Genomic DNA, 24,115 nt, shown 5'->3' with positions numbered 1-24,115 from the left:
TGCCACATATGACGCGTCAATAAGTTTCTAACGTGTCACATGTAGCACGTCAGGAAAGGGCGGACATGCCACATGTAGCACGTCAGAAAAGGGCTGGCGTGCCACATGTGGCACGTCAATAATGTTGAATTCGTAATTAAATATTAAATATTTAATTACTAAAAAAAATAAACGGGTTCTTTGCTCTCAGGGCCGAGGAATAAACACTACATATGCATTGGATTGTGTTTGTTTGGTGCAGATCTGATGTTAAATCTGTTGAATAGTCATGGGTTAACAGATGGGGTTGTCATGGATTGGCCTTGATTGGTATGTTGGTATCTTTGTTACCTATAACTTTAGCCTCGACTATGATTTACTTCAGAACTTTTTGCTCTGTTTGTAAGAACTCTTGCACGCGATTTAATATAATTTTAAAGTTTATATATATATATATATATATATATATATATATATATATAAGAAGTCATGAGTCGTACGTAGCTCAATCGACTAAGAATCACATCTCATGAAACAAATTTCACTAATTTGAATCTCTTTCTTTCATTTTCCTTTTTCTTGTACATGTAAATTTCGATTACATGTTAAGCTCATCGGTCTGCTCATTGGCTGAAGATATAGTTTGGTCAACTCATTCAAGACAACAAAGAATTGGGCTCATCTAAATCTTCGTATACAGTAAGTAGAGGGACTTTTATCTGGGCCTGGACTTTGAATACCAATCCTCTTCTGGGCTACTGGGCTTTTAGCTATTCTGGACTTTGAATACCTCTTTCTTTCTTTGTGCCTTGCGGAAGTCTTGCTCTCTTAGATAATTTGGAAGGAAATTACTGTTTTCTATTTCATTTTATGTTGAGCAATGTTTTAGGAGATTACAATAGGACTGTCAATTGTTAATCTAATAGTTGATTTTCATTGGTACATCATCAAGATGTATAACAATGGTATAAGAACATCTCCAGCAGCATTAGATATTTTATCTAGTGAGAAAGTACAATTCTTTACTTTAACTATTGTTTTTTCACTACACACTCCAATAAATTCTCTATTTGCTTTAAAATATTATTTCTCATTCTTTTTTTATTATATTATTCCCAACACTTAATTAAAGGGAAAACAAACACATATATAGAAATCATTCATAAAAACAAAAATAAACACATATGAGGAACATTCATCTCACATGCAGATATTAATTCTTAAAATTAATAGCATAAATAAATTTTTACATCCAACTACAATTGATTTGTTTCCATTCGTGTGTTTCCATGCATATATATATTTTGCATTAAATTTTTTCATGCAACTACAATTGATTTGTTTCCATCAGTGTGTTTCCATGAAATACATTTTTTCTGTATTCAATTTTTTAATCCAATTGTGTGAAGAAATTTTGTGAGCGATAGAGATAAATTTTGTGTTTGAGAGAGAGATGTAGCAGATGTGAAGAGGTGTTCAGAAGAAATAAAAGATGGGTGAAAAGAGGTGAAATAAAGAAACAATAAGCGAAAGAAAAATAAACAATATTTTATTCATCCAATGTGCTACAGTGAATAGCTCCAAATTGCTATTCACTGTAGAAATGTAGCTATTCTAGCTAATGACAAGTTATTTTGTTGGAGCTAAAAAAAAAGAGCAATAATATCTAAACATAGCCTTTTAGCTAAGCTGCTGGAAATATTCTAATGTACAGTCTATTAAATAGCATTACTCTTTTATTTTTGTCAACACACAAAGATAAATTCAAGAGTAATGTCATTTAGTAGATTGCTATATAACTGTCATATAACTTGATATTGTTGCATTGAAAATTAGGCCTTATCATTATTTTTTTTTTACAAGTGTTAATTCAAAAACTACTTTTTACTGCCACATTATTAAGTTGTATGACCATTATATAACAGTCTATTGCCTGTTTTGGAGTGCGATTTCAATAAGTGCGATTTAAAAATTGCGTTTTTAAAAATTGCATTTTTTAGATCGTTACTTTTTAAAATCGCACATGCGTTTAGTAAAACATGTTAAGAAGTACTTTTTTATCGATTGAGTGTTCGGATAACATTAGTATATAATTGCTGTTTCATGACCAAATAGGTAAAATATTGCCCCAAATATTTTTTTAAGGGAAATTGTGATTTTGGTTTAAATTCTCACTTTTTTTAAATAAGTACCCTCTGGTCAGCTTATAGAAATCGCATATTTTTTCACTATTTTAAAATTTGAGTTTTTAAAATCGCAATCCCAAACACTCTAAAATTATGATTTAGTTTAAAAAAACAGATTATGTCTTTAAAAACGCACTCCCAAACGGACCCTTAGCATTACTCTAAACTCAAAGATGCACGTAAATTCAAATCAATGAATCCAAGCCAAAAAAAAAAAAAAAAAACAGAAGGATAAGGATGAACCCAATGGATATTTGTGATCTGAATAGGGTTTGAATTACAAAAGGGCTTGTTGCATCAGTAGTAGGTCATAACGTTTGATTCAAACAAGGTAATATTCACTCAAGTATTATACAAACACCTCTCTCTTGTGCACTTTTCACTTACTTAGAAACGGTAATTTTCTTTTTCTTTTTTCTTTTTTTTTTGTTTGTTTGTTTTAAAAGAAGCCCTCACAATATCATTAACCATGTTGTTAAGTTGTATAACAGTGGTATATTAAATAACATTCCTTTATATGAATATATCATAACTTGAAAATAACATTACTCTTAAAAAGCACTAAACAATTTCAAATGAAATGAAAAATTGATTATGCTAATCAATTTACAGAAGGAGGAGAGGAACTCGAACTAATAATTTCCGCTTCATTAAACGCGGTCCTAACCAATTGAGCTACCTCTTGGAGACTACATAAGAAGGGTACTAGTCATGAATCATTACTAAACTTTTGCTAATTAATGTATTTGTTTCAATGATTTATTCTTCATGATTTTACACTAACTATCTTTTTTTTCTTTTTTTTTTTCTTCTTGAATTCCTCTATTACAAACATTAATTCAATCGAAATTGGTTCAAATTATAATATAATAAATAAAAATGAGTGGAAAATATAAATGTGAAATTAATTATGGAATCTCTCACAAATCTGAGGCGAGAGCTAACACGCACGAACAGTCGGAGAGCATCTCGGTCGTTGGTTGTTGTTGTTGTTGTTAAGAGAGAGAGAGAGAGAGTGTGGGAGTGGGACCCAGGCTTCCCCCCCTCTTCTTAAAAGTATAAACGATAAAACCACCCAACCTCCCATCATTTTGTATTCCTCTCCCTACCTTCCACCCTGGCATCCTCGTCCGTACCCTGTCCCCTTCTTCGTCCCGATTCCCTCGCCCCCCTCTCTCCCTCCCCACCGGCTACCTTCTCAACCGGTCACCGCCAGTCCCTCTCCACACGTGCTGTCTCTCCGCACGTGCCGACTCTCCCCTCCCTTTAGAAACGCCTCCCCCTTCTTTCTGTGGTGCAATTGGTGCAACAAATAAAAGTTAGAGAGAGAAAGGGAACCCAAGATATTAAAAAGCATAAATTTTTTTTTTTTTTTTCTTGGTCTTGGGAGGTGGTAGTAGAAGAAGTGTATGGTCTTGCACTCTTTCTCTCTCTCTCTCTCTCTCCTTCTCTCTGTGAAATCTGACCTGAAAGATCACTTCTGGGTCTGAGTGCGTGAGTGGTCTTGCTTTTAAGCCAGCCAAAAGAAATCTTTGATAGAGAGAGATCAAAATCTTATCTGTTGTTGCAGCGATGAGGATCCGGAAGAGACAGGTGCCCTTCCCTCTCTCATCTCTCTCTCCGGTTCCTCTCTCAGATCCCCTCCTCAACCGGTCTCCGGTGGTGCAACTCCAACTCCACGACCCAAACCCCGCACACCCACTTGCAAATCTCACCCCGTCATCCCATAGCCATGCCTACTTCGATAATCAGCCATCTGATCACTCCAATCAAACGATCGGAGGAGGGAGAGGCTTTGATTGCTCTGATGACGCTGGTGGGCCACACAACGAAGAGAAGAAGTTGAGAAAAGATTGTTTGGTAAGTGAAACAACCTCTTATCATTAATTTTTTTTTTTTTTTAAAAAAAATTTTAAAATTTTTTTTTTTACTGTTTCTAGTTTTATGTTTGGTTTGTTTGGGTGCAATTTGGTTCAATGTGCCCTAAACAGGAATTTTCCTGATGCCAAATTTTGTTTATATATATATATATATATATATATTTGAGTGGTGGTTGTGATTTTTTGCAGGTATTGTTGCAAGGGGAAGATGAGAGAGGGGGCGAGGGAGAGAAGAGTAATGATTCCAGGTAAGAAAGAAAGGCTAATAAAGCCAACCCATGTTCTTCTCTTCTTTCATGAAATCTTGTAGTAAAAAAGGTGAAAAGACGGAGACCCATAACTTGATTTTACCCACAAGAAAAATTAAAAAAAAAAAAAAAGAAAAAAATACTGTAAGTGGAAATACTGTTTAAGGTGTTTTTATATGAATCTTTGGGTAGCCACCATACCTTCCCATCTAATCTAATCTAGCTACTCTTTTTTATCTCTATCTTGGCTAACTAATATGCCCATGCGGTGCACGTTAGCATGTGTTTGCTGGTCCCATCTACAATACATTTTGCTCTTATATTGCACCTCTTCTTTTGGGTTTTGTTTGGTTCTTCCAATTAGGTTCTAAATTTTATGTATGTGGTTGTGTATCTTTTAGGAAGGGATCCATTCAAGGCGCAGAAACGATTACTTGGGTTCTTCCGGAATCAACTGCTACCCACACCCACACCCACACCCACAACCATCAAGGTAATTAATTTTCTCAACAAATTTAGCCATGGATTCTCTACCATTATATATATATATATACACATTCAATGTGGTGTTGCTGTGTTGTGTGGATGCAATAATAATAGTAATAATAATAATAATGTAGCATCTGTGAGATGGTGTGATGGGGAGAAAGCATTCCCACCAAAGAAGAGGAGAAGCACATTTGAGAGGAGAACAAACGAAGATGAATTAATGGAGAAAGATAAGAAGATGAAGACTAAGATGAAGACCAAAATGAACAAAAAATGTGCCCAACAAAACGATAACCAAGAGGAGAAGGAAGCAAAGGAGGGTGTGGAGATCAGTACGACAAAAAAGAGGGCTCGAGGTGGTGCACTTATGGAGGGATCCAGGTGCAGTCGTGTTAATGGGAGAGGCTGGAGGTGCTGCCAGCAGACCCTTGTGGGCTATTCTCTCTGCGAGCATCACTTGGGAAAGGGGAGGCTTCGGAGCATGACAAGCGTTCGTAGCCGATCATTGGCTGGCACTGCACCAAAGATGGACGATCATGAGCCGTTTGATCCTGATCATGATCATGATCATGATCAGCCACCACCTACACCTTCATCGTCTCTTCTGCAGGAAAACAAACCAAAGGATCATGATCATTCTGTGTTGGATAATAATGATCATGGTGAAGATGAAGATGAGAAGAAGCCATTGATGGTCACAAAGAAAAGAATGAAGCTTGGGATGGTGAAAGCGCGCTCCATTAGCAGCTTGCTCGGCCAAACCAACAACGGCAACACTTTTGGGTGATTGAAAAAATCACAACCAAGGTTGAAGGTTTGACGTTTATGTTACACTTGGTGCAACTTCTTTCAAATCCTATTTTGTGTTTGATAATAATAATTATTATTGTTAATAACAATTGCTTTAATGTGTTAATTTAGTGAGAATTTATATTTTGCAGATGAGTGTTGATTTTTCTTGTTAATTATTAATAAATATAGTTTAAAAACTAATTATGTTAATACAAAGTAGGGAACTACCCCAGCAGACACTAGTTTTGATGTTTACTGTATATCTTTTGACTTGAGTATTTGTTTTATATTTCGTCAAAATCTCAATTACGAGGATGTGCAACTTTCCTCCCATGCCATGCCACTTCTGTTTTAACTATTTTTTTAGTCAAAGAAATAGTTCTTAACTGTTAACTCCTCTGCTAATCATGTTTAAATTATATTCAACTGTGAAACCTGCAGCAATCTAATTATATTATATATATGAAATAAATATATAGGAAATATTTGGATGAAAAGAAAAAGAAAAAGAAGGTACTGTGGTTATTCGTTTTGAGAAGTTTTCATCTCTTTCTTCAGCTGTTCTTGTTTACGAAATTAAATCTGAACTGTTAAAAGTAGTTTGCTTTATTTCGTATAAGCCAAATGGGTTTCTGAAATACAAAACTATATATATATACAAATTAAGCCCCCATGGAAAATAAGTTAGAAGAAAGTTGTCATTTTTACAAGTTCAAGTTTGACATTTATAGAAATTAATGTTGTAAAAATACAATAAAAAATACTACTTTGTTTTTTTTGGAAAAAAGAAAAAAGAAAAAAGGGAACAAGTTTGGCTAGAAGGGTCCTATGAAAACAGAAGCACATTGTGGATAGCTGGCAAAAGGTTGGTTTCCGTTGGTTCATAGCTAGGCTGAGATCGATAGGGGTGGGGTATGAGCTGCAAAATGATAGGTTGAGATCGATCCATCCATCCATTTCTCTTTGTTAAACTCCATTCACAAAATGATGCTTGAAATTTTCCTGTTTTAATGAAGTTAATGTAATGAAATCAACCCTCTCTCTCTCTCTCTCTCTATGTCTATCTGTAACAAGGAGGAGTACTTGGATATGGTTGAAGCAGTACAGGTCGTTAGGTCCCTCTACAGTAGTACGTACTTCACATCCAAGTTAGCATGAAAAGTATGCTCAGGACCACGATGCATCTATTTAGATTGTACTTTAATTTGGTGAATTTTACTTCAAATAATTAAGTCACGGTTTGCAGTTGTTTTGAACATATATATATATAAAAAGGATTCCGAAGAAAAATACTTTTTTGAGAAAAAAATTTACCCATTTGTTTTTCATTGTTTGATTGATATCCTGAAACTATAATTAAAACTATATATATTTTTTTTAGTTGGAAAAAAAAATATATATTCACAACGTAGTTACAAATGAACTGAAAAACCACTTAAAATTGCCGAAAAACCCCCAAATACCACGCCCACAAGAAAAAAGAAAAAGAAAAAGTGGACAACTCCGGCGGGAGAAGTTTTTAGAAGGAGATGTGGGTTTTTTAAGGGGTAGGGGCTGCTGTGACGGGGGAGGATAGGATAGGCCGGATGACGGGCGAGAAGGGTGGTGCTGTAATTTAGGTTAAGAGTAATGCTATAAGTTTTATTTTTATCTTAGCTATAACCTATTCCATAATGCATGTGTGAGTCTCGACCAATCGTTAAATCAATTATTGTTAAAAAAAAAAAATAGCTTAATTACAACTCTTAAGAAGGACAAGCCATTTTCCTCCTATAATGGCAAATTTATTGCTGATGTCAAAATGATTTTCTTTTAAACAGTACTATTTTCTACTCACACTAAATTACAAAGATATTCAAATTTCTTTTGGTTTTAAAGATTAATCTTGAATTTTATTTTTAGACTCATCAAAATAATTTATTTATTTATTTTTTCGGATGTTTCTTCTTGACTGGTTATCTTCACGATCAATTGGAATTTCATAGCATCGTGTTCAAGCTGCCCCACCAGATTTAACGAGAGTAAATGCGCTCTTCAAAGTTTTAGCATTTATATATATTGGAGAAAGTAAATGAGATCAATAAAGGAGGTCAGAAATTAATTAATTCTTTTTTCTTTTAAAGTTAAGTAGGAAATAGGATCTTGCCATTTAATAGTATATTTAATAGTATATATGTTGATGCTACATAACACACTACTATTCTACTATTATACTTATATATAGACGTGACATTATTAATTTTTTTTTTCTCTTTTAACAAGACCTGATTCAATAATAAATTGTTAATATCACGTTAACGTAATAAAATACTAATGTGATATATAGCATTACTCGTGTTCTACGTAGTTAATACAATTCACCTACAATCAGGCATATTTACTACTGAAAAGGCTCAATTTAGACCCAAAAATGGCACTAATTAACAACTAAAAGGTACAAAATTGTAGAAGATGATGGCTTTTACCAAGCAAGGTTTATACCTCAAGCCGAGCCACATAGCACTTTGATTTATGGATTAATAATGATGCCCTAGCTAGATTGCTTCCGACACAATTTTATGTCATAATTAAACTTCATTAAGGTAATTGACCAAGAAAGTATATATATGAGATTGTCTTCCTTTGTTAATTATAATTAGTGGAGTGTAGTAAAGACTACGAAAGTCTAGTACATATATATTTGTTTGAACCCATTGTTTTATACCCTTTCTAAATTTAATTATCCCATTCAGACTTAATTATTATGTAGCCACAGCATAATTAAGTAAATTACAAGCTTAATTTACAGCCATTATTCCGTTTAACCCCACCTCATGCATATCTGAAATGGCATAAATTAAGGTTATCAACCATGGTTGTACTTGTCATGGAGCCCGATGTCAGTAACTATGTTGGGTGGAGATGGGGTAGACTTTGGCGAATTGACAGCAAAAGATTTTATTGTCGTGAGTTTTTTCCTCCAAGGTCTTAATGTCTTATGCTGTCTTTTTTTGTTTTTTTTTTTTTTTTGCTGTCTTTTTTTTGTTTTAGAAGAAGCGTCGCGCGAGGAGTACTACAGTTTTTATAACAAGTTTCTTTACAAATTGACATGGTAGTTGAAAGGTTGTTTATGAAAAATTTAACTTATTAATTTAATTAGTTGGTCGTTGACTTATCAACCATATTCGTTTCATCAATAGTTGAACTGTGACATCAACTTATAATAAAACTGTAATAAAAGCTGTAGTCCTTCAAACATTGTGCATGTACCTCCTACAAGGGAAAAAAACAAAAACCATTAAACGAGAAAGAAAAAAAGAACAGCACATGTACCACTCATGTTATACTTTTAGGCCTATATTCTATCATCTGTCTTATGTGGATAAGGATTCCCTACTATTTCGAATAAATTGTAATTCCTTAATTTATATGAATTCGGACTATTTTTTGCCTAGCAGCTTGAAAAATGTAGCCTATTCAAAGTGTGGCATATTGTGGAAATTAAGTATATTTTCATCAGGTTCTTACACTTTATGTTGTAGAAAAACTTTAAGCCAAAAGCTATCTTTTGGTTTTCTACCGAAGAAGTGTTTCTTTAAAAGTGAAGAAATAGCTTTTTAGGAGGAATTTTTTTTTTAGCTGCCTCGGTAACATGCCTCATTTTTTTAAGCTATTCAACGCAACGAACGACCTAAATTCACGTAATTTTAAAATTTACAATTTTTAAAAAAATTATAGAGGATTTTGATCCGTCTTTGGTCACTAGTAATCGATTTTCATGTTAATTTTGCCAAAAAAATAAAAATAAAATGACCATATATATATATATGATTTATTTTTTGGGTCTATTAAATTATTGCTAGTGTTAACGGAAAATAGGACTGTGTGGCTGAAAATTGTTTGATTTCATTTCTCAAATATATATGTGCTGCCAATGCGATAAAAGTGACTGTTGCAGTTGAAGTGTTGTTTTCTGATTCCAAACGTTTTAGGCTTCTAGCAAAGGATAGGTAGCCACTGGCCACTATATATGATGAATGCCTGCGCATGCCCTCCTAGACCCACAAAAACGACTCCCATGCCCTACTTACTGCCTTTTCAATTATGCTTACTCTTTTTATATCTTGTTCTTTTCTTCATTGCTGGATGAATTATTGTGATATATATGCAGAAAAAAATAGGAAAACAAATTTCATTTTTGTGTTGAATTTTCACTTATTTTCCTGGTTTGGACCTTTCTTGTACAAGTTGTTCTGGTGCGCGAATGAGATTCTTTTGGGATAGAGACAATAGCCAAAACCTTTTCCACAAATTAAGTCAGGTGAAAAATATAATGGCATAGATAGGATCAAGCACCCATTTAAAGGAAATTCTTCCCAATGAGGTATAGAATTAGGCTCCGGTTGTTCTATGTAAAATGTTTTTGGAAAATGCATGAAATGACATGAAGCCGAGGAATAGGGGCTGGTTTTTGGTAGGTAGCAGTGAATCTGTACAACCTTATCTACTAGCTTGCTAGCTAGCTTCCATAGATATGCGGTAGTGTTGGACTTTTCTGGTTTTAATTACATGTAAATTAGCATCTAATTAAGCACATGAATTTGTGTCTTGTTCTTGATTTCATTGACTGTAGGGCCCCAACAGTACTTCGTTATCCTGAGAATAAAAATAAAAAAAAATATATATTTTTTTATTATAGCCAAAAGGGTGAAATAGCTGTGAGTTTCTTAGGTTATCTTTTCCTTTTTAAATAAAGACCACACTCTTTTCACAGATAGTTTTTTTATACCTTTGTAATTTGATATTATATAGAGTTAAAGCTATCTGCAGCCGGCAGAAGGTACAATCAAATAGAAAAAATGGCAGCCATGGAAAGAAGATCTTACAGGCTGGTGCACTGCAGAAAGCATATGAGATCCATGAAAGCAGTGATGATGAAAATCACAAATCATTTGATAATTATTTCAGCTTTGGGCCTAGGTGGAGTCTGAGGCTGAAAAGCTGTCTTTTATTGCAGAGGTTTTATAAGCAGTGCAGAGTGAAGTGTATATACAATAGGCTTAAGATGGGGGTGGGAGTCATATCCTTCGGGAATCCAGCTTGGATATTCCCCTCTAATTATAATAACACTTCATCCTTTGGGAATCCGCCAGCTTGGATATACCCCTGTAATTACAAAGAAAGATATCATTTTTGTAATGTACTTGTTAAACTGGACAGATCGAGACGTATGAAATATTGTTTACGATATCTTTTTTCTTCCTTGTAAAAAAGCAAAGCAACCATCATTAACAGTATAAATTAGTGACAATAATATTGTTAATGAAAACGGCGGTGACAAGGAAAGCATGTGCTCACCCAAACTAGCTCCGAGGTAATTGGTCTGCACAAAAAGAGGAATTGCCTACCCATCATGTTTATACAACTCATGCAATGTTTAGATTATGAGAAATGCTATACATACCGATCTCATTAGTTGACACGGCAGTGAAAATCAACATTTGATTCACTTCTTGAAAAGTGTGAATACTTGAGAGTATACGTAAAGATAATATAAAGAAAGAGACGGGTCAAATAGAAAGCGAGAAACATTACATGTGCTTTCAAGTGATCAACATTTGTTTCGCTCCCTAAAAGTAGTGAATACTTGAAAATATACGTAAGGACAATATAGAGAAAGAGAGAAAACATAAAGCACACTGGAATCTGAAATAAACATGCCAAATAGAAAGCGAGAAACATTACATGTACTTTCAAGTATTAAATGATTGATGTGACAGTTAAAATTATCATTCATATATCGTATACAGATTAACATGTCTAAAATTCAATTGTGTTTTTTATTGTTACATCAAGAAAAAGTCTCAATCGCTGTTCCTTGAACCACATACATGTAGGCCAGATTATTATCACCAATCTCGTTCAACTTGACCTTGAAAGCTGGACATACTGAAGAACAGGAGAATCTAACATGACCACGAACTGGATTTTGGGTTTGCATGCATGGTTTCCTTCCTGTGGTGCATGGTGAAAAATCATTTAAAGGTGCTGTATGTCTTTGTCGAATCCAAGAACCAATATCTGCTCCTATCCAAACATCTGAAGATAATGCAGCAGATCACAAACAATCATTTACAGAGGATTAATTACACAATCAGAAAACAATCATTTACTCCTTTTTGTTTTGGACTTGAAATGCTGTTTCTTTCTATCTGCTGCATTATCTTCAGATGTTCGAATAGTAGCAGATATTGGTTCTTGGTTAATTAACATAGAATCTTCCTTTGCGGTTTGAGGTTGTTGGCCAAAATGGTCTATAATGCAGTTTAATTTGGAAATTTTTCTTCTGAAATATTTTTGTTTTTCTAAGTGCTGGCCATTTGCCAACCCACATTACACGTTTCTTTGTCTGTTTGTGTTCATTGTTACTACTATTCCTCAACTGTGTTTTAACTCAAAATTTTGTTTTGATTCATTGTGTCCATCGACATTAATTATTGTACAAGGATTAGTAATGTTGTATTATTGTTTTTCATTGAGAAAAGACAAGTTTTAATCTTTTTTGCATGAACCCAATTTAACTGTTGCCATCTCCTCAAATCTACACACAACTGATCTGATCAGTTGATACCGTAAGATTCAAAGCAGTGGGTTTATCAAGAAAGTATGTTTGTTAACAAATATTATTATAATCTTTATATCAGAACACTTTTTTCAAAAAAAATAAAAAAATAAAAAATTTTCTATATATATATGGCTTAAGGTGCCGTCTTATATAATTACAGCAAGTGCGTCTGTTGACGATGGAGATGGTATATTATGCAGAGAAATATTTTAGTAAGACATTGCAAATGCCAAAAGGTAGCGCTAAAGAATGATTATTACGGGTGGAGGTTTCATTGTCACTTAGCTGTTTGTTTGTATATTTTTTCTTAACAGAAACATTTAACTATTAATTAATGATAATTAAATTAGATTAATTCTTGCCGTCCTTCATGGCCCACAACATTTATGTTTCATTGAGTTCTCACTTATTAATAATCTTTCATTTTTTTTCTCTCTCTTCAAAAAGAAAAGAAAAGAAAAAAATCAAAAGCATATATCCTTTGTTTGTATTACGGTTTAAGAATATTCTTATGAATCTTCAGAAAACTTCTTTCTTTTATATTCTTATTCTTTGATACGAACTTTGAATTGAATTGACCACTAAAATCCGATTTAATTTATATATACATTGTTAAAATTATACTTAAGCGATGTGTGACATTTAGGATCGTAACGTACCATCACATTTTGCAGCCGACGTCCACGACGGACAACTCTATTAACACTAACTCTTTTTATTCAATGGCTTAACACTATGCGCATATATGGTAGTAAAACATTTTAATCTAGGATATATATAGATCCCTCTCTTGACTCCATTACAAAGCTACAACCTCCTTGATTCAATACTCAATGAACTTCGTTTGATCTCATGATGCTCTGATACCAAATAATACAAATCTTGGATAGAATTCATTCTTAAAAATTGACTTGCAAGGAGGTGCTCAGAAACTTATATACACATGATCATTAAGATTGTAGTTAAGGTATGTGGGACACTTTTGTGATTCCAACACAAAATCGCAATCCCTATGTCCAATTCCATGATACTTGAAATGGTGGTTGACTCTTGATATCAAATACTACAAATTTTACATAAAACTCACTTATACTGCTTTTCTTCTTCTTCTTCAAACTCTCTTTCCAAATGAATAAAAGTTTCATTTTGCAAAAGAGTAGACAGACCTGCAGCAATATATATATATATATATATATATATATATATATACGCTGCAAAATGGAATACAAAAACTAAACAAATCGGCTAACAGCAACCAGAGAAAGACAACCTAATTAAGTCAAATCAGATTAAATCATTTTGTATCCCTTGACGTCATGTGGGCATTCCATCATGTGTTCAAGGACCCACGTTGATGTAAAAGGTAAGGCAAGTAAGAGAGAAGGAGCTTAAGAGATTTGGGCTTAAAAGGCTTAATTTAGTGAAGATCGAGGACAAACTCTTCAATTTCTTGGATTTGTAGGAGTTTTGGTTGAGTTGCTAGACGTACCCTTGGATGGGAATGGGATAGCCAAACAGTACAATACCACCAAAAAAAAAAAAAAATCCAAGTATTCAGCCTCTCAAAATGCGCCCACCGGCCAAGAATCTTTACCACGATAAAGGGGGAGATCTAATAACGAATGCAAATACGTGAAAAAATTGCCGATCATATAAGTGGTAGCAGCCCAATAAGATATATTATGAGCAAGGAGATTTGCGTTTTTATCAATATGACAGTCCCTCTGTCAAAATATTTAAGAAAGATAAATGCTACTCAGCATTCTCAAGTACCATTTTAAAAAAATAAAATAAAAAACAAATTAATGTGAATATAACACATGTACAAAAATGTTGGTTAAAAAAACTGAGTAGCATTTTTGTATAAGAAATAATAGGGGCAGGTGGTGTGGTTATTTTATTTAGCCAATTGGGAAAATTAAGAGAAGTAGGTGGTATAAATAGTAACTCAATTATGGACTTTAGAGCTTGTTTGAGGATTCTGTCATTGTTCTGTCTTACGCAGATTTCCTCAACATAGTCAATTGGCTCAACACTAAAATCGAAGACTTTATCTTTGGGGCTCTTATCAGGCACATGATATATAGAATTGTCGTCAAAAAGTGCAAAACTATCTGAAAGATTTACCTCTTCCAAGGATTCTTCTTCTTCATGAAAAGTTGCAAAACTCTCCGAAAGACTTACCTCTTCCAAGGGTTCATCTTCTTTATGAAAAATTGCGATACTCTCTGAAAGTTTACCTCTCTCTCTCAATATATATCGATCAAATTTGCTGTCAAATTGGTCTTCTTTCATCTATTGGTCAACATGCTGCTGTCACTTGTGACATATTTCTTTTAGACATTTCAAAGGCACATGATTTTTCGAACCTACACTCTCACAATGCTCACACACACACAATATATATAATTTCTCATATTTGAGTTGGGTCCAAGCATCTGGCACCTTTCTCATATGTATTTCCACTTTCATTTCAAGAATTTCTCCTCAGAAATTTCTCCATCTGCTAGTGATCTTGCACACATGGCCGTTTTCGATTTTTTCTTTTCTTTTCTTTTCTTTTCTTTTCTTTTTTTTTTTTTTTTTTTTAAAAAAAAGTCATGTCCTAATATATGGGTATGATTTTCAACCTTTTCCTATCCTACCCAACTTTTAAAAAGTTCTTATTGTCTTATATATTTGTGAAGAAGAAACTGCATCTTTGGTTCTATTATTGCGCAGATTTCTTTCTGCTCTTCCTAAATGTTCTCAATGCAGGATCAACGCACACATGGCAGGTAGTTGTTTCCGGCAACAGCAAGAACAGGGTAGTGTATTCTCCGTCAAAACTCACTAATCTATGGAAGTTCACCAAAGGGATATAGAGCAATCAAACTTACTACTTATAGAAATCCACTAAGAGATCGATGCAAAGTGAAAAAGAAAAAGAAATCATCTTTGAGAAAGCTAAAGGCTAAAATGATTATTGTTAGTCTTTAAATGATTGTTCATAGTGCATTTGAGTATGTATTTGTGATGATCTTGTGGTTTTGCTCGGACTAATTTTAATAGGGAAGTTAAAAAAAAAAAAAACTTAAAGAATCATTTTTTTTTCCCTTTCTTGTGATGATCCATGTGCATTACATGATTGATGATTGAGTTGTTCAGATCATCTTCTATTGACAGTTCTTTCTCCCAGATAAGCTAATTTAATAGTGATTTATGGTTTGAATTTTTTTTTAGCAATGATTTGCGGTTTGATTACTCATCCGGACAATGATCCTCTATATTTCAAATAAAATAGATAAAGTTTGGACATCTAACAATATACATGATATTATATTATTTAATTTTTTTTAAAAGACGTGTTAACATTGACTTTATGTAAATCATTAGATATATCAACTTTAAATCATAAGAATCATGTTCCATTTATTACTAGGTAAGAGTTTATTATTTTTTGTTTCCCTCTATAAATAAGACAATTCAGGTGCTAGACGGATCCGGCTTACATAATGTTATTTTAATAACAGCATGTATGATGTAGTAAAAGCAACGGTTAAGAATAAATCTCTCAAAATTTCTCTTTATTTCTCTCCTAATAAAAACTTCTAAAAGTACGTCAACTTTAAGATTCAATCTTAATCGTTGCTTTTACTACAACAAAAATTAATAACAGCATGTAAGCTAGATCCGTGCTAGACAAAGACAATTTTTGAGAGTTAATTCAATAAAATTGAATTCCTAGAGCATTAATTTGTTTTATTGACCCAAAGTTACTTTACTGAACGATCTAAGATCAGACCTACAAGATAGCCCTGCATATGAAAGCAAGATGAAGAGAACAACAAACTCAGAAAAACTTGACTAATTATTTCCAATTAATTGAAATTAAATGAATTACAAGAACCAGTTATGCTACCAAGAGTCATCATTTACTATCCCTCTACGATGACATGGCAACATGAACAAATCATGGGCCTCAATCTATAAAATTAATGTCACGTACCAGCATGTTATAAAACCACAAATGAGAAGACAAGAAAAAGAAAGCTCAGACATCATTGGTTTCAACTGTCAAGTTCTGTATGCCCAGATCATGGCACAAACCATGCACAAAGTGGAGTATTGCACTATCATCTATCCCTTTCTTCACCTGTAAGTTTTTCACCCACCAAAAGAAATCACTAAATTACAGATCTCTCGAGCATTTAGACAAAAAGCCACCATATGTCCAACCAGAATGTAAACAATCTTACACTATGGGGAAAAAATTTGCTGCAAGAAGATAGATTACATTCAAAAACTCACCTGTATTGAGACAGAGCCAACAACATGACCAGGGACCAATTCCCAAAAACGAGCTTGAGAAATTTCTGACACATCTTCGCGGGCAGTAATCTAATGTCAAATGTCAAAAAGGTTAGACAGCATCAATGAAAAACATCTTCCACCCTTTTTTCTTTCTCTTGTGGCCGTGTATTCCTATAAACTAAAAGGAAAGAGAATTACCTGTCTCCAACATTTGCTTAATGCTGAAGTTGGAATGCTGGGTGGTGCCATTTGAAGCAAGATGCCTCCAGTCGCTCTAAACATGGGCATGACAAGCATAAAGATTGCAACTGAAACTAGCCCCAAACACAATACTTCAGCATTCTGAACCCTGAAAAGTATAAAACGCAAATTACAGGGGAAAGAAAAGGGTTGAAAACAAGGAAGAGGAGGGCTGGGAATTGCCAAAACAGTCAAAAACCTAATATTAAGTAGCAATTACCCGAGGGACAAAAACCAAGATGCCAGTATTAAACCTGCACTGAGAAACAAGCGGAGTACACCAGCTTAAGAAGGTTGATAAAAACAGAGAAAAGGAGCACACACGTGTGCACACATACAACCATGTACATGTGTATAGCACACACGCAGCAGAGAGTGAGAGAGAGAGCACATCCTACCTGCGAATGGAATCTGCAAGAACGTGTAGGCAAACTGAATGGTAATTCATATCTTCTGCATTTCTGTAGACTGCAAGCAAGTGATATAAGAAGAATATTCAGGATCAAAGGTTCCTATATACATTGGTGACATGGCGTCCAGTCCTAACACTTAATAATTTAAACCCTACAATGGTAGTTATCATTATAGTACTAGAGATACCATGCCAGACAAGACACTTTCAGCACAAGCATAGAGTTACAAGAAGAGGGAGGCAACATGAATTCGTTATAAAACTTTCAGTTCACCCCTCTCAATATCTTCCCCATTGGCTTGAGAAATATCTCTTAAAAGTTAAATCAAATTAAAGGAGCATATGCGGAAATATTAATAATGTTGTTATCCAGGTATCAATGAGTAAGCATGCATGGGAATCAAATAGATAGTTGAACAAAATAAGCAGGGACCTATCACAGACACTGATGTATGCCCAGCGTAATGCTTGGTTCATTTAAACAACCATGTTAGACAAGTTGTAACAGTCTTAAACCACAACCTAGATGTGCCTCTGGTTGTCTTACATGTCGAGTTGAAATAAGGAACATCAAGGAATGTACTAAAACCAATACACGAAACAGAATATGAAAGCATCCAGAGCAATACATGCCATGTACTCTTCTAGGAAGCATATGGTGCCCTTAGACAATCAGGGTGGAATTGCAGTGTGCTTCTCAATTGGCCAATTTTCTTTTTTTTTTTTTTTATAAATAAGTTCTCAATTGGCCAAAAATGAAATACAAGAGGGGGAAAATATAAGCAAATACTGAGGCTATGAGGAAAGGTTCCAAAAGTAACATTTATAAAGTTTAATTTCATGGCTTGCTCACACAAACAAGTAGGTTACCTCACTTAAAATCTTAAACTGCCGCAACACTTACCAAGATTTCTGCGAGCATAATTTCGGAAGAACCAAACACCAATAAGATTCACCAATAAATTTGTCACCGCAGAAACAATCAAGTAATGCCTATAATCATTGATGGTTAGCATATATTAATAAAAAAAAGCGCTTTGAATGAATATACATTATTTAAAATAAAAAAAGCATATATTAATAAAAAATAAAAAATCATGTCTAAATAGAACACAAACACAGAATTAGGAGAAAGGAAGGTGGATAAATATGCAGTAAGCTAGCATTGGGTAGTAAGTTCACAGCAAATAACAATAATAAAAAAAATGATGATGACGATGATAAAAATAATAATAACTCATTATCGTTTATAATCCTATAATGACAGAATTACCGCATCATTTCCGTAAAAAGAGCTTTGTATTAAGCTGTATCTAAGACAAGCTAGGCATCATACTTACACAATTGCATAACAGTTGAACAAAATTATAAAGCAAACATTTCAAGCGAGGATATCCAGGCTAGAACATGAATTAGACTAAAGGGGCTCTTACATGCCTCATATTAATATATTTAACTAAAGAGCCATAAAAGACAGCAAAACTAAATCATCTTGAAATATATGAGTTTACAACAGAAAACTTAAGACAAAAAAAAGAGACATACTAGATAGTCAGAACCTAGTAATCATACAGCACAGGAGCTGATATGCAACCATATGACACAGAGATGAATGAATCCTCCAACTCTTAAATACAATAGACCATCTGGCTCATCAAAATCAGCAGATCAACTTACTTGTGCTCAGATTCATCTTGGATGAATGCATGAAGTGCTTCCACAGCTAAGGAGAATGACAAAAACAAAAGAAACAGCTGTCTACACATGCAACAGAAAAAAAAAATCCACTTGTTAGCCCAGATTAAAACAGAAAAAAGAAAAAAAAGAAAGAAAAAAAAAAGGTATGCAATTTAACTATTAACTAATTTCCAAATTCAGAGAGACTTAAAGGTGGAATTGAAGAATCTGAACAGTTATTGAAGAATTACCATAGAGACCAATGAGCAACCAACAGTGCTCTCAAGGCTGACTTGATAAAGGCTTATGATAGAGTTAAATGGCATTTCCTAGTAGCACATTGAGAAACTGTTGGTTTCCACAAAAAATGTGGTTAGGTGGATAAAGGAGTGCACATCTACCAGGTTCTCTATCAGTATCAGTAGGAAGCTAAATGGTTTGCTTTTGGGGGCATAGCATCAAGGCAAGGGAACTCTATGTCGCCCTACCTTTTGGGCTAGCAATGGAAGTTTTCTCGGGGTTTATGAATGGCATGGTGGTTGAAAGAAAGTTTAAGTTTCACTGGAGATTCGAGAAGGAGAAAATATCACTTATATTTTCCAGATGACCTCTTCATCTTCTGTAGGCTGAAGTCAACTCTATCTCCCCAGTCACTCAGTGCCTTAATCTATTCCAGGAACTATCACAACTTTCTCATGTCCTCGTGTGCAGTCTGCCAGTAAATGCAGGAGAATAAATACTGAGAACCCTAGCTTACAGTGCTCATACTCTCCCAGTTAGAAATGTTAAGAGTGCCATTGATCTCTTCCTGACTCAAAGGTTTAGATGTAGAACTCTAGTGGATAAAATCATTAAGCCTAAAAGTTGGATGTGTAGAACCCTTTACTATGCTGGGAAATTAGAACTAGTGAAGACCACTCTTCACCGTCCAAGTTTATTGAGCTTCCTTATTTATCCTTCCTAAGATAGTGATCAAGCACATTGAACAAACCTTAGATCATTCTTGCAGGAGGGCAGTGACTTGAGCACCAAAGGTACTAAAGTTGCTTGGGAACATGTGTCTTCCTAAGAAGGGAACCTGGGTGCTACGAGCCTGAAACAATGGAATAAGGCGCCTATAATGAAACATCTCCAGCACATATGCACTAACAATAACCAGTCAGCATGCTCAAGTTGGGTTCACACATGGCTGGCAGAACTATGGTTGCTTTGCTTTGGTTAAAAACATTGTTCAGAAGACCTCCTCTTCATTTACTGGTATTTGGTGTAGGCAAAAAAAACTGGTCAGTGGTCAATGAAAAATGGTTTCCGAGTCAAAAGCAAAATTGGCTCTGAAGGAGGAATCGTTTATGCATCTCAAGAGGTGTAAACCATTTTATGGAACTTGTCACCACTCTCGCCCCTCTTCCTAAATGGCAGCAGCACCACCCACCCTCCCAGAGAAACTCAATTTCCACCCTCCCCTCTGTGCCACCCCCTTCTCTCAATTGCCACCATCCCCTCCATGCTACCCTCTTCTACCTCTTGCGCACCCAACCCTTGACCAGTCACAACCCCAACCCTACAAAGGAACCTAGCCACTCCTTCCCATTGGCACTACCCTCCTCCACTTGACACCTGCCATCCCCCTTGCCCAGTCACAACCCCTCCCCACCCCTTGCAACTACCCTTGTCCCTCCTTTCATTACAGTCCCTCAACAACTCTCCCTCCCCTTCAAGGTCTCGATTAAATAATGAAAAATTAGTTATTTTCCCCAAAAATATTTTTGATTGAAAACATTTTCCCTCAAAACATATTTTACATTGAGAAAAAAATGCAACCTAATCACTAATGGAGTTGAGTAGAGGTGGCCCACTGCTCAGTCCTTGGAGTGGAAGGAAACTAAGAATGCTACTCCTAAGGAATTAAGCCCTACCCATGAGAGATGATCAAGTGCAATGGGAATGGGATCAACCTGGCAAATTTTCTGTAAGAGGTGCATGACAGAGCATTCAATCTCCAGACCCAGAGGTGGAGTAGCACAAAATCATATGGCATAAAAAAGCTATTTTCCACTCCGCTATGCAATAATTCTTAGGTTAGCGGTCCAGACAGGTTCAATACTCAAGCCAAACTGCATGTCTATTACATAGCCTAGAACGTTAGGTATAACCTTTGTGGGCAAGGGGTAGAAGATCTAGACCATTTTTTCTCCTCCTGCCCCTTCTCTAAGCACATTTAGTATCTGCTATATTATAAGTATAATCTCTCATGAATTCATAAACGGTGGAAGGAGACAATTGATTGGATGATTCAAAACTTAAAAGTAAGTCCATCATGAACAAAATATGCGTACTTATACTTGCCGCTACGATTTATACAATTTGGAGGGAAAGAAACACAAAAATCATTCAGGATACAACTAGGGATGTCCTACTGTATTTCATAATGTAATGTATTAGATAAGGATTACGTGTATTATCCTTCATGGTTTTACACCATTTTAAGAAAATCGGTGACTGCAAAGATCATGGGGTCTTTTAAAAGATTTTTTGAGCCTGGTTAGCCCCATAGAGGTCTATTTTGGTATTCGGTTAGGGCGGGGGAACTTTGATTTAGTCTGTCCATCTCTTCCTAGATGCTATGGTTCCTAAGTACCCCTACTTACATTATTAACAAAACAATGTAAACATGTCAAACAAAAACGACAAATTTTACATGCATAAAAATATAGCATAGATAGGAGGCATTAAAACATAGTGGCTTCAGCACATAACCTAAAATAAACCAGTATCAGTGCCCAAAACAGTGTCAACACACCTGCTCGCGTGCACAACACAGAAAAAGATATTGCAATAGAAGTGTCCTTAATATTTTAAGCTAATGAAAGCATCACGGTGTCATTGTGAAGAACATTTTACGGGTCTGCTTAGGCAATAATGGTTAAAAATGCAATGAAGTGGGCCATGTCAAATACTTACAGCATTTGTGAAAGCAGACAAAACTTCTAGCCTCTTGTACCTGATATGGAGAAGAACTGCAATTAATCAAACTGATTCCTATCAAATCCATTATTAGTCTAGATAGCATCATAGGAACAAAATATGATTCATTTCCAGATAATAAATATTTCAGGGAAGTTTGGATGAAAAAGAGAGAAGAGGTATTATCAAAACAACAATTTACAATCAGCAGTACTTGGCAGGGAACACTTAAAAGATGTGACACTAATCTCACCCATAAGTGTAAACTCTATCAGGCCTTTTTCTTGAAGCATCCATTGCAAACAACGAAAATGTCAATAGGCCACAGCCAAAAGTTAAATGAAAGGCGTCGGAAACCAAACCTGAAAAGACACCGGCAATCAAAACAGAAAGAAGTTGATATAGAAAATAAAATGAAAACTTAGGGATTAAGTCATAAACTAAAAGACAGGATGAAAATTAAAACCAGGAGACTTCTCTTTCGAACCCAGGTGATTCGAAATAGCCTAGCTTCAATTTATAGTCCCATCTTGTACAGACTTCCCAAAAATGAATAAAAAGTGAGCACTTATAGACAATGAATTAATCCATAACCCATATACATCTACAGGTTTGTTTCTTAAGCAGCTCTGTTTCCATGAAGAAGACATTCAGATTCTTCCCATTTTATTTTTGAAGATTACAACATGATAACTGAAAATAGCAACTAAATAATCTTCCTTCACTTCCTCACAGCAATAACCACAAAAGAGACTATGGGTGGTGTTTACCAGCAACATTTACAATAGAATTAGACTGTCATCAATTTTTTTTGAAAAACAGTGATAGAGTTAAACCACTTAACGCTATTCAGTATAAGCTACCCTTACAAGACTATGCAGTGGAGTTAGTTTTGAATCAAGCTACCGTACAGCCCAAACACATACGAAGTATTTTACTCTGCAATCCAATTTCAGTGCTGGGATTATCACCAATCAGTTGCAACCAATTACAACTACAAAATACACAATCATAGCTTAAAGGAAGTTACCATACATATAATTCGCAAGCTAACAGAGTCGCATATAGAAATTATTGAATACAGGCAAAGGGAGATCACTGTGCTTACCCACACGCCCTGTAAACAGGCCGATAGCTAACTCTGCTGTCGAATACGCCACGTTAAGCGAAATCATCACGAACAACCTCTTCATGTACCTATTTCCGGACCTCATGATCCGAAAAACCGAAGAAGCAAACAACAAAACCGACAATTTCTCGGCCGATCCATTTCCCTCCCCGGAAAACTTATCATTTTCGTCTAAAGAATAGAAGGACCCGGGCGGAATGTCAATGCTCGAGATGCTCCGCGAAAGCAGAGGCTTCGCCGGTTCGTTTAGATTGATCGAAATGGGCGTGTGGGGCTCTCGCGATTGGTCGAAAGAAGCTTGGCGCGAAAACGCCAATCTCCGATCGCTCGCGCCGATTCCGAAACCCGCGTTCCACGAATTCTGGTGCTCCGTGTCCGTTGGAGTATAAAATTTGAACGAATCGCTCTTCTCCATTTCTATCGGAACCCCCAAACCCAATTCTCAGACGAAAACCCTAACTTCTTGCAACAACAACAAAAACAAACTCTAATTCCCCGCCTGATTTCAAATTATACTGGAAAAAAGAAAAAGGGAAAGCTCTAATAAAAAATCGTAGAAGCTCGAATGATCATACTCAGAGAAATCACTAGAAACTAGAAAAAATAAAAAATAAAAACCCTAATTTCACACTGATTTGAAATCGAAGCTCGTGAGGAATGAATCTGATTTATCCTTTAATTCTAGTCCAAAAAAAAGAAAAATAGAAATGAAAATTTTATTCGATTTTTCCGCAGAGCAATAAGAATGCTTATGAGATTGTAGATTGAAACCAACAAAAAGAAACGAATCTGCGATTCTGCAATGAAAGAAACGCAGCGTTCTACGCAGATTGAACTGCTCAGAGCGAAGACTACAAGTCAAGTAAACGAGTGGACTAGTTACAACATTGTGAATCAGTTGATTATACTGTCGCGCCCAAAAACCGGGAAAATAAAAAATAAAAAATAAAAAAATAAATTCTGACCCTATATTCACTATTCAATATGAATACGTACTACAATTTATACGTATATTCATGTTCATACGGTGAAGAAAGCAAGTTAATAAAATTGGTCTGCTTTTGGAATTATTCTGCATCGTGTTATTCAGAAGCATTCAAGCCGACAGTAGCTTCCAAAAAAGTCATGGTTAGAGTGCTAAAAAGTCCAATTACCATTGGATAATGACCACAAAACCAGCATATTGGTTAATTAGCAGAATAATTAACTTGGGTAGCATGGT

The 24,115-nt window shown here is 35.0% G+C and overlaps 2 protein-coding genes across 2 annotated transcripts; one reads left to right on the top strand and one right to left on the bottom strand.

Annotated features, from left to right (window-relative positions):
- The first annotated feature begins 3,294 nt into the window (after positions 1-3,294).
- Positions 3,295-5,722, top strand: LOC132192295 (uncharacterized). The gene is made up of 4 exons (XM_059607582.1): positions 3,295-4,025; positions 4,235-4,293; positions 4,695-4,786; positions 4,914-5,722. Exons 1-4 carry the CDS (start codon positions 3,738-3,740, stop codon positions 5,567-5,569), a joined length of 1,095 nt encoding a protein of 364 aa, XP_059463565.1. The 5' UTR covers positions 3,295-3,737; the 3' UTR covers positions 5,570-5,722.
- A 10,285-nt stretch (positions 5,723-16,007) lies between these two features.
- On the bottom strand, positions 16,008-23,796 carry LOC132192325 (metal tolerance protein C2). Its single transcript, XM_059607623.1, has 10 exons — positions 22,873-23,796; positions 22,018-22,126; positions 21,762-21,801; positions 18,801-18,877; positions 18,028-18,116; positions 17,110-17,179; positions 16,932-16,970; positions 16,670-16,820; positions 16,469-16,558; positions 16,008-16,313 (listed from the first exon to the last, which is right to left on the bottom strand). The coding sequence occupies exons 1-10, from the start codon at positions 23,306-23,308 to the stop codon at positions 16,212-16,214; spliced, it is 1,203 nt and encodes a 400-aa protein (XP_059463606.1). The 5' UTR covers positions 23,309-23,796; the 3' UTR covers positions 16,008-16,211.
- Positions 23,797-24,115: the final 319 nt, after the last annotated feature.

Source organism: Corylus avellana, chromosome ca9 (genome assembly GCF_901000735.1).
Source record: "Corylus avellana chromosome ca9, CavTom2PMs-1.0".
Classification (NCBI taxonomy): domain Eukaryota; kingdom Viridiplantae; phylum Streptophyta; class Magnoliopsida; order Fagales; family Betulaceae; genus Corylus; species Corylus avellana.
Note: the sequence above shows the minus strand (reverse complement) of the source record. Positions and strands in the feature narration are given on the sequence as shown.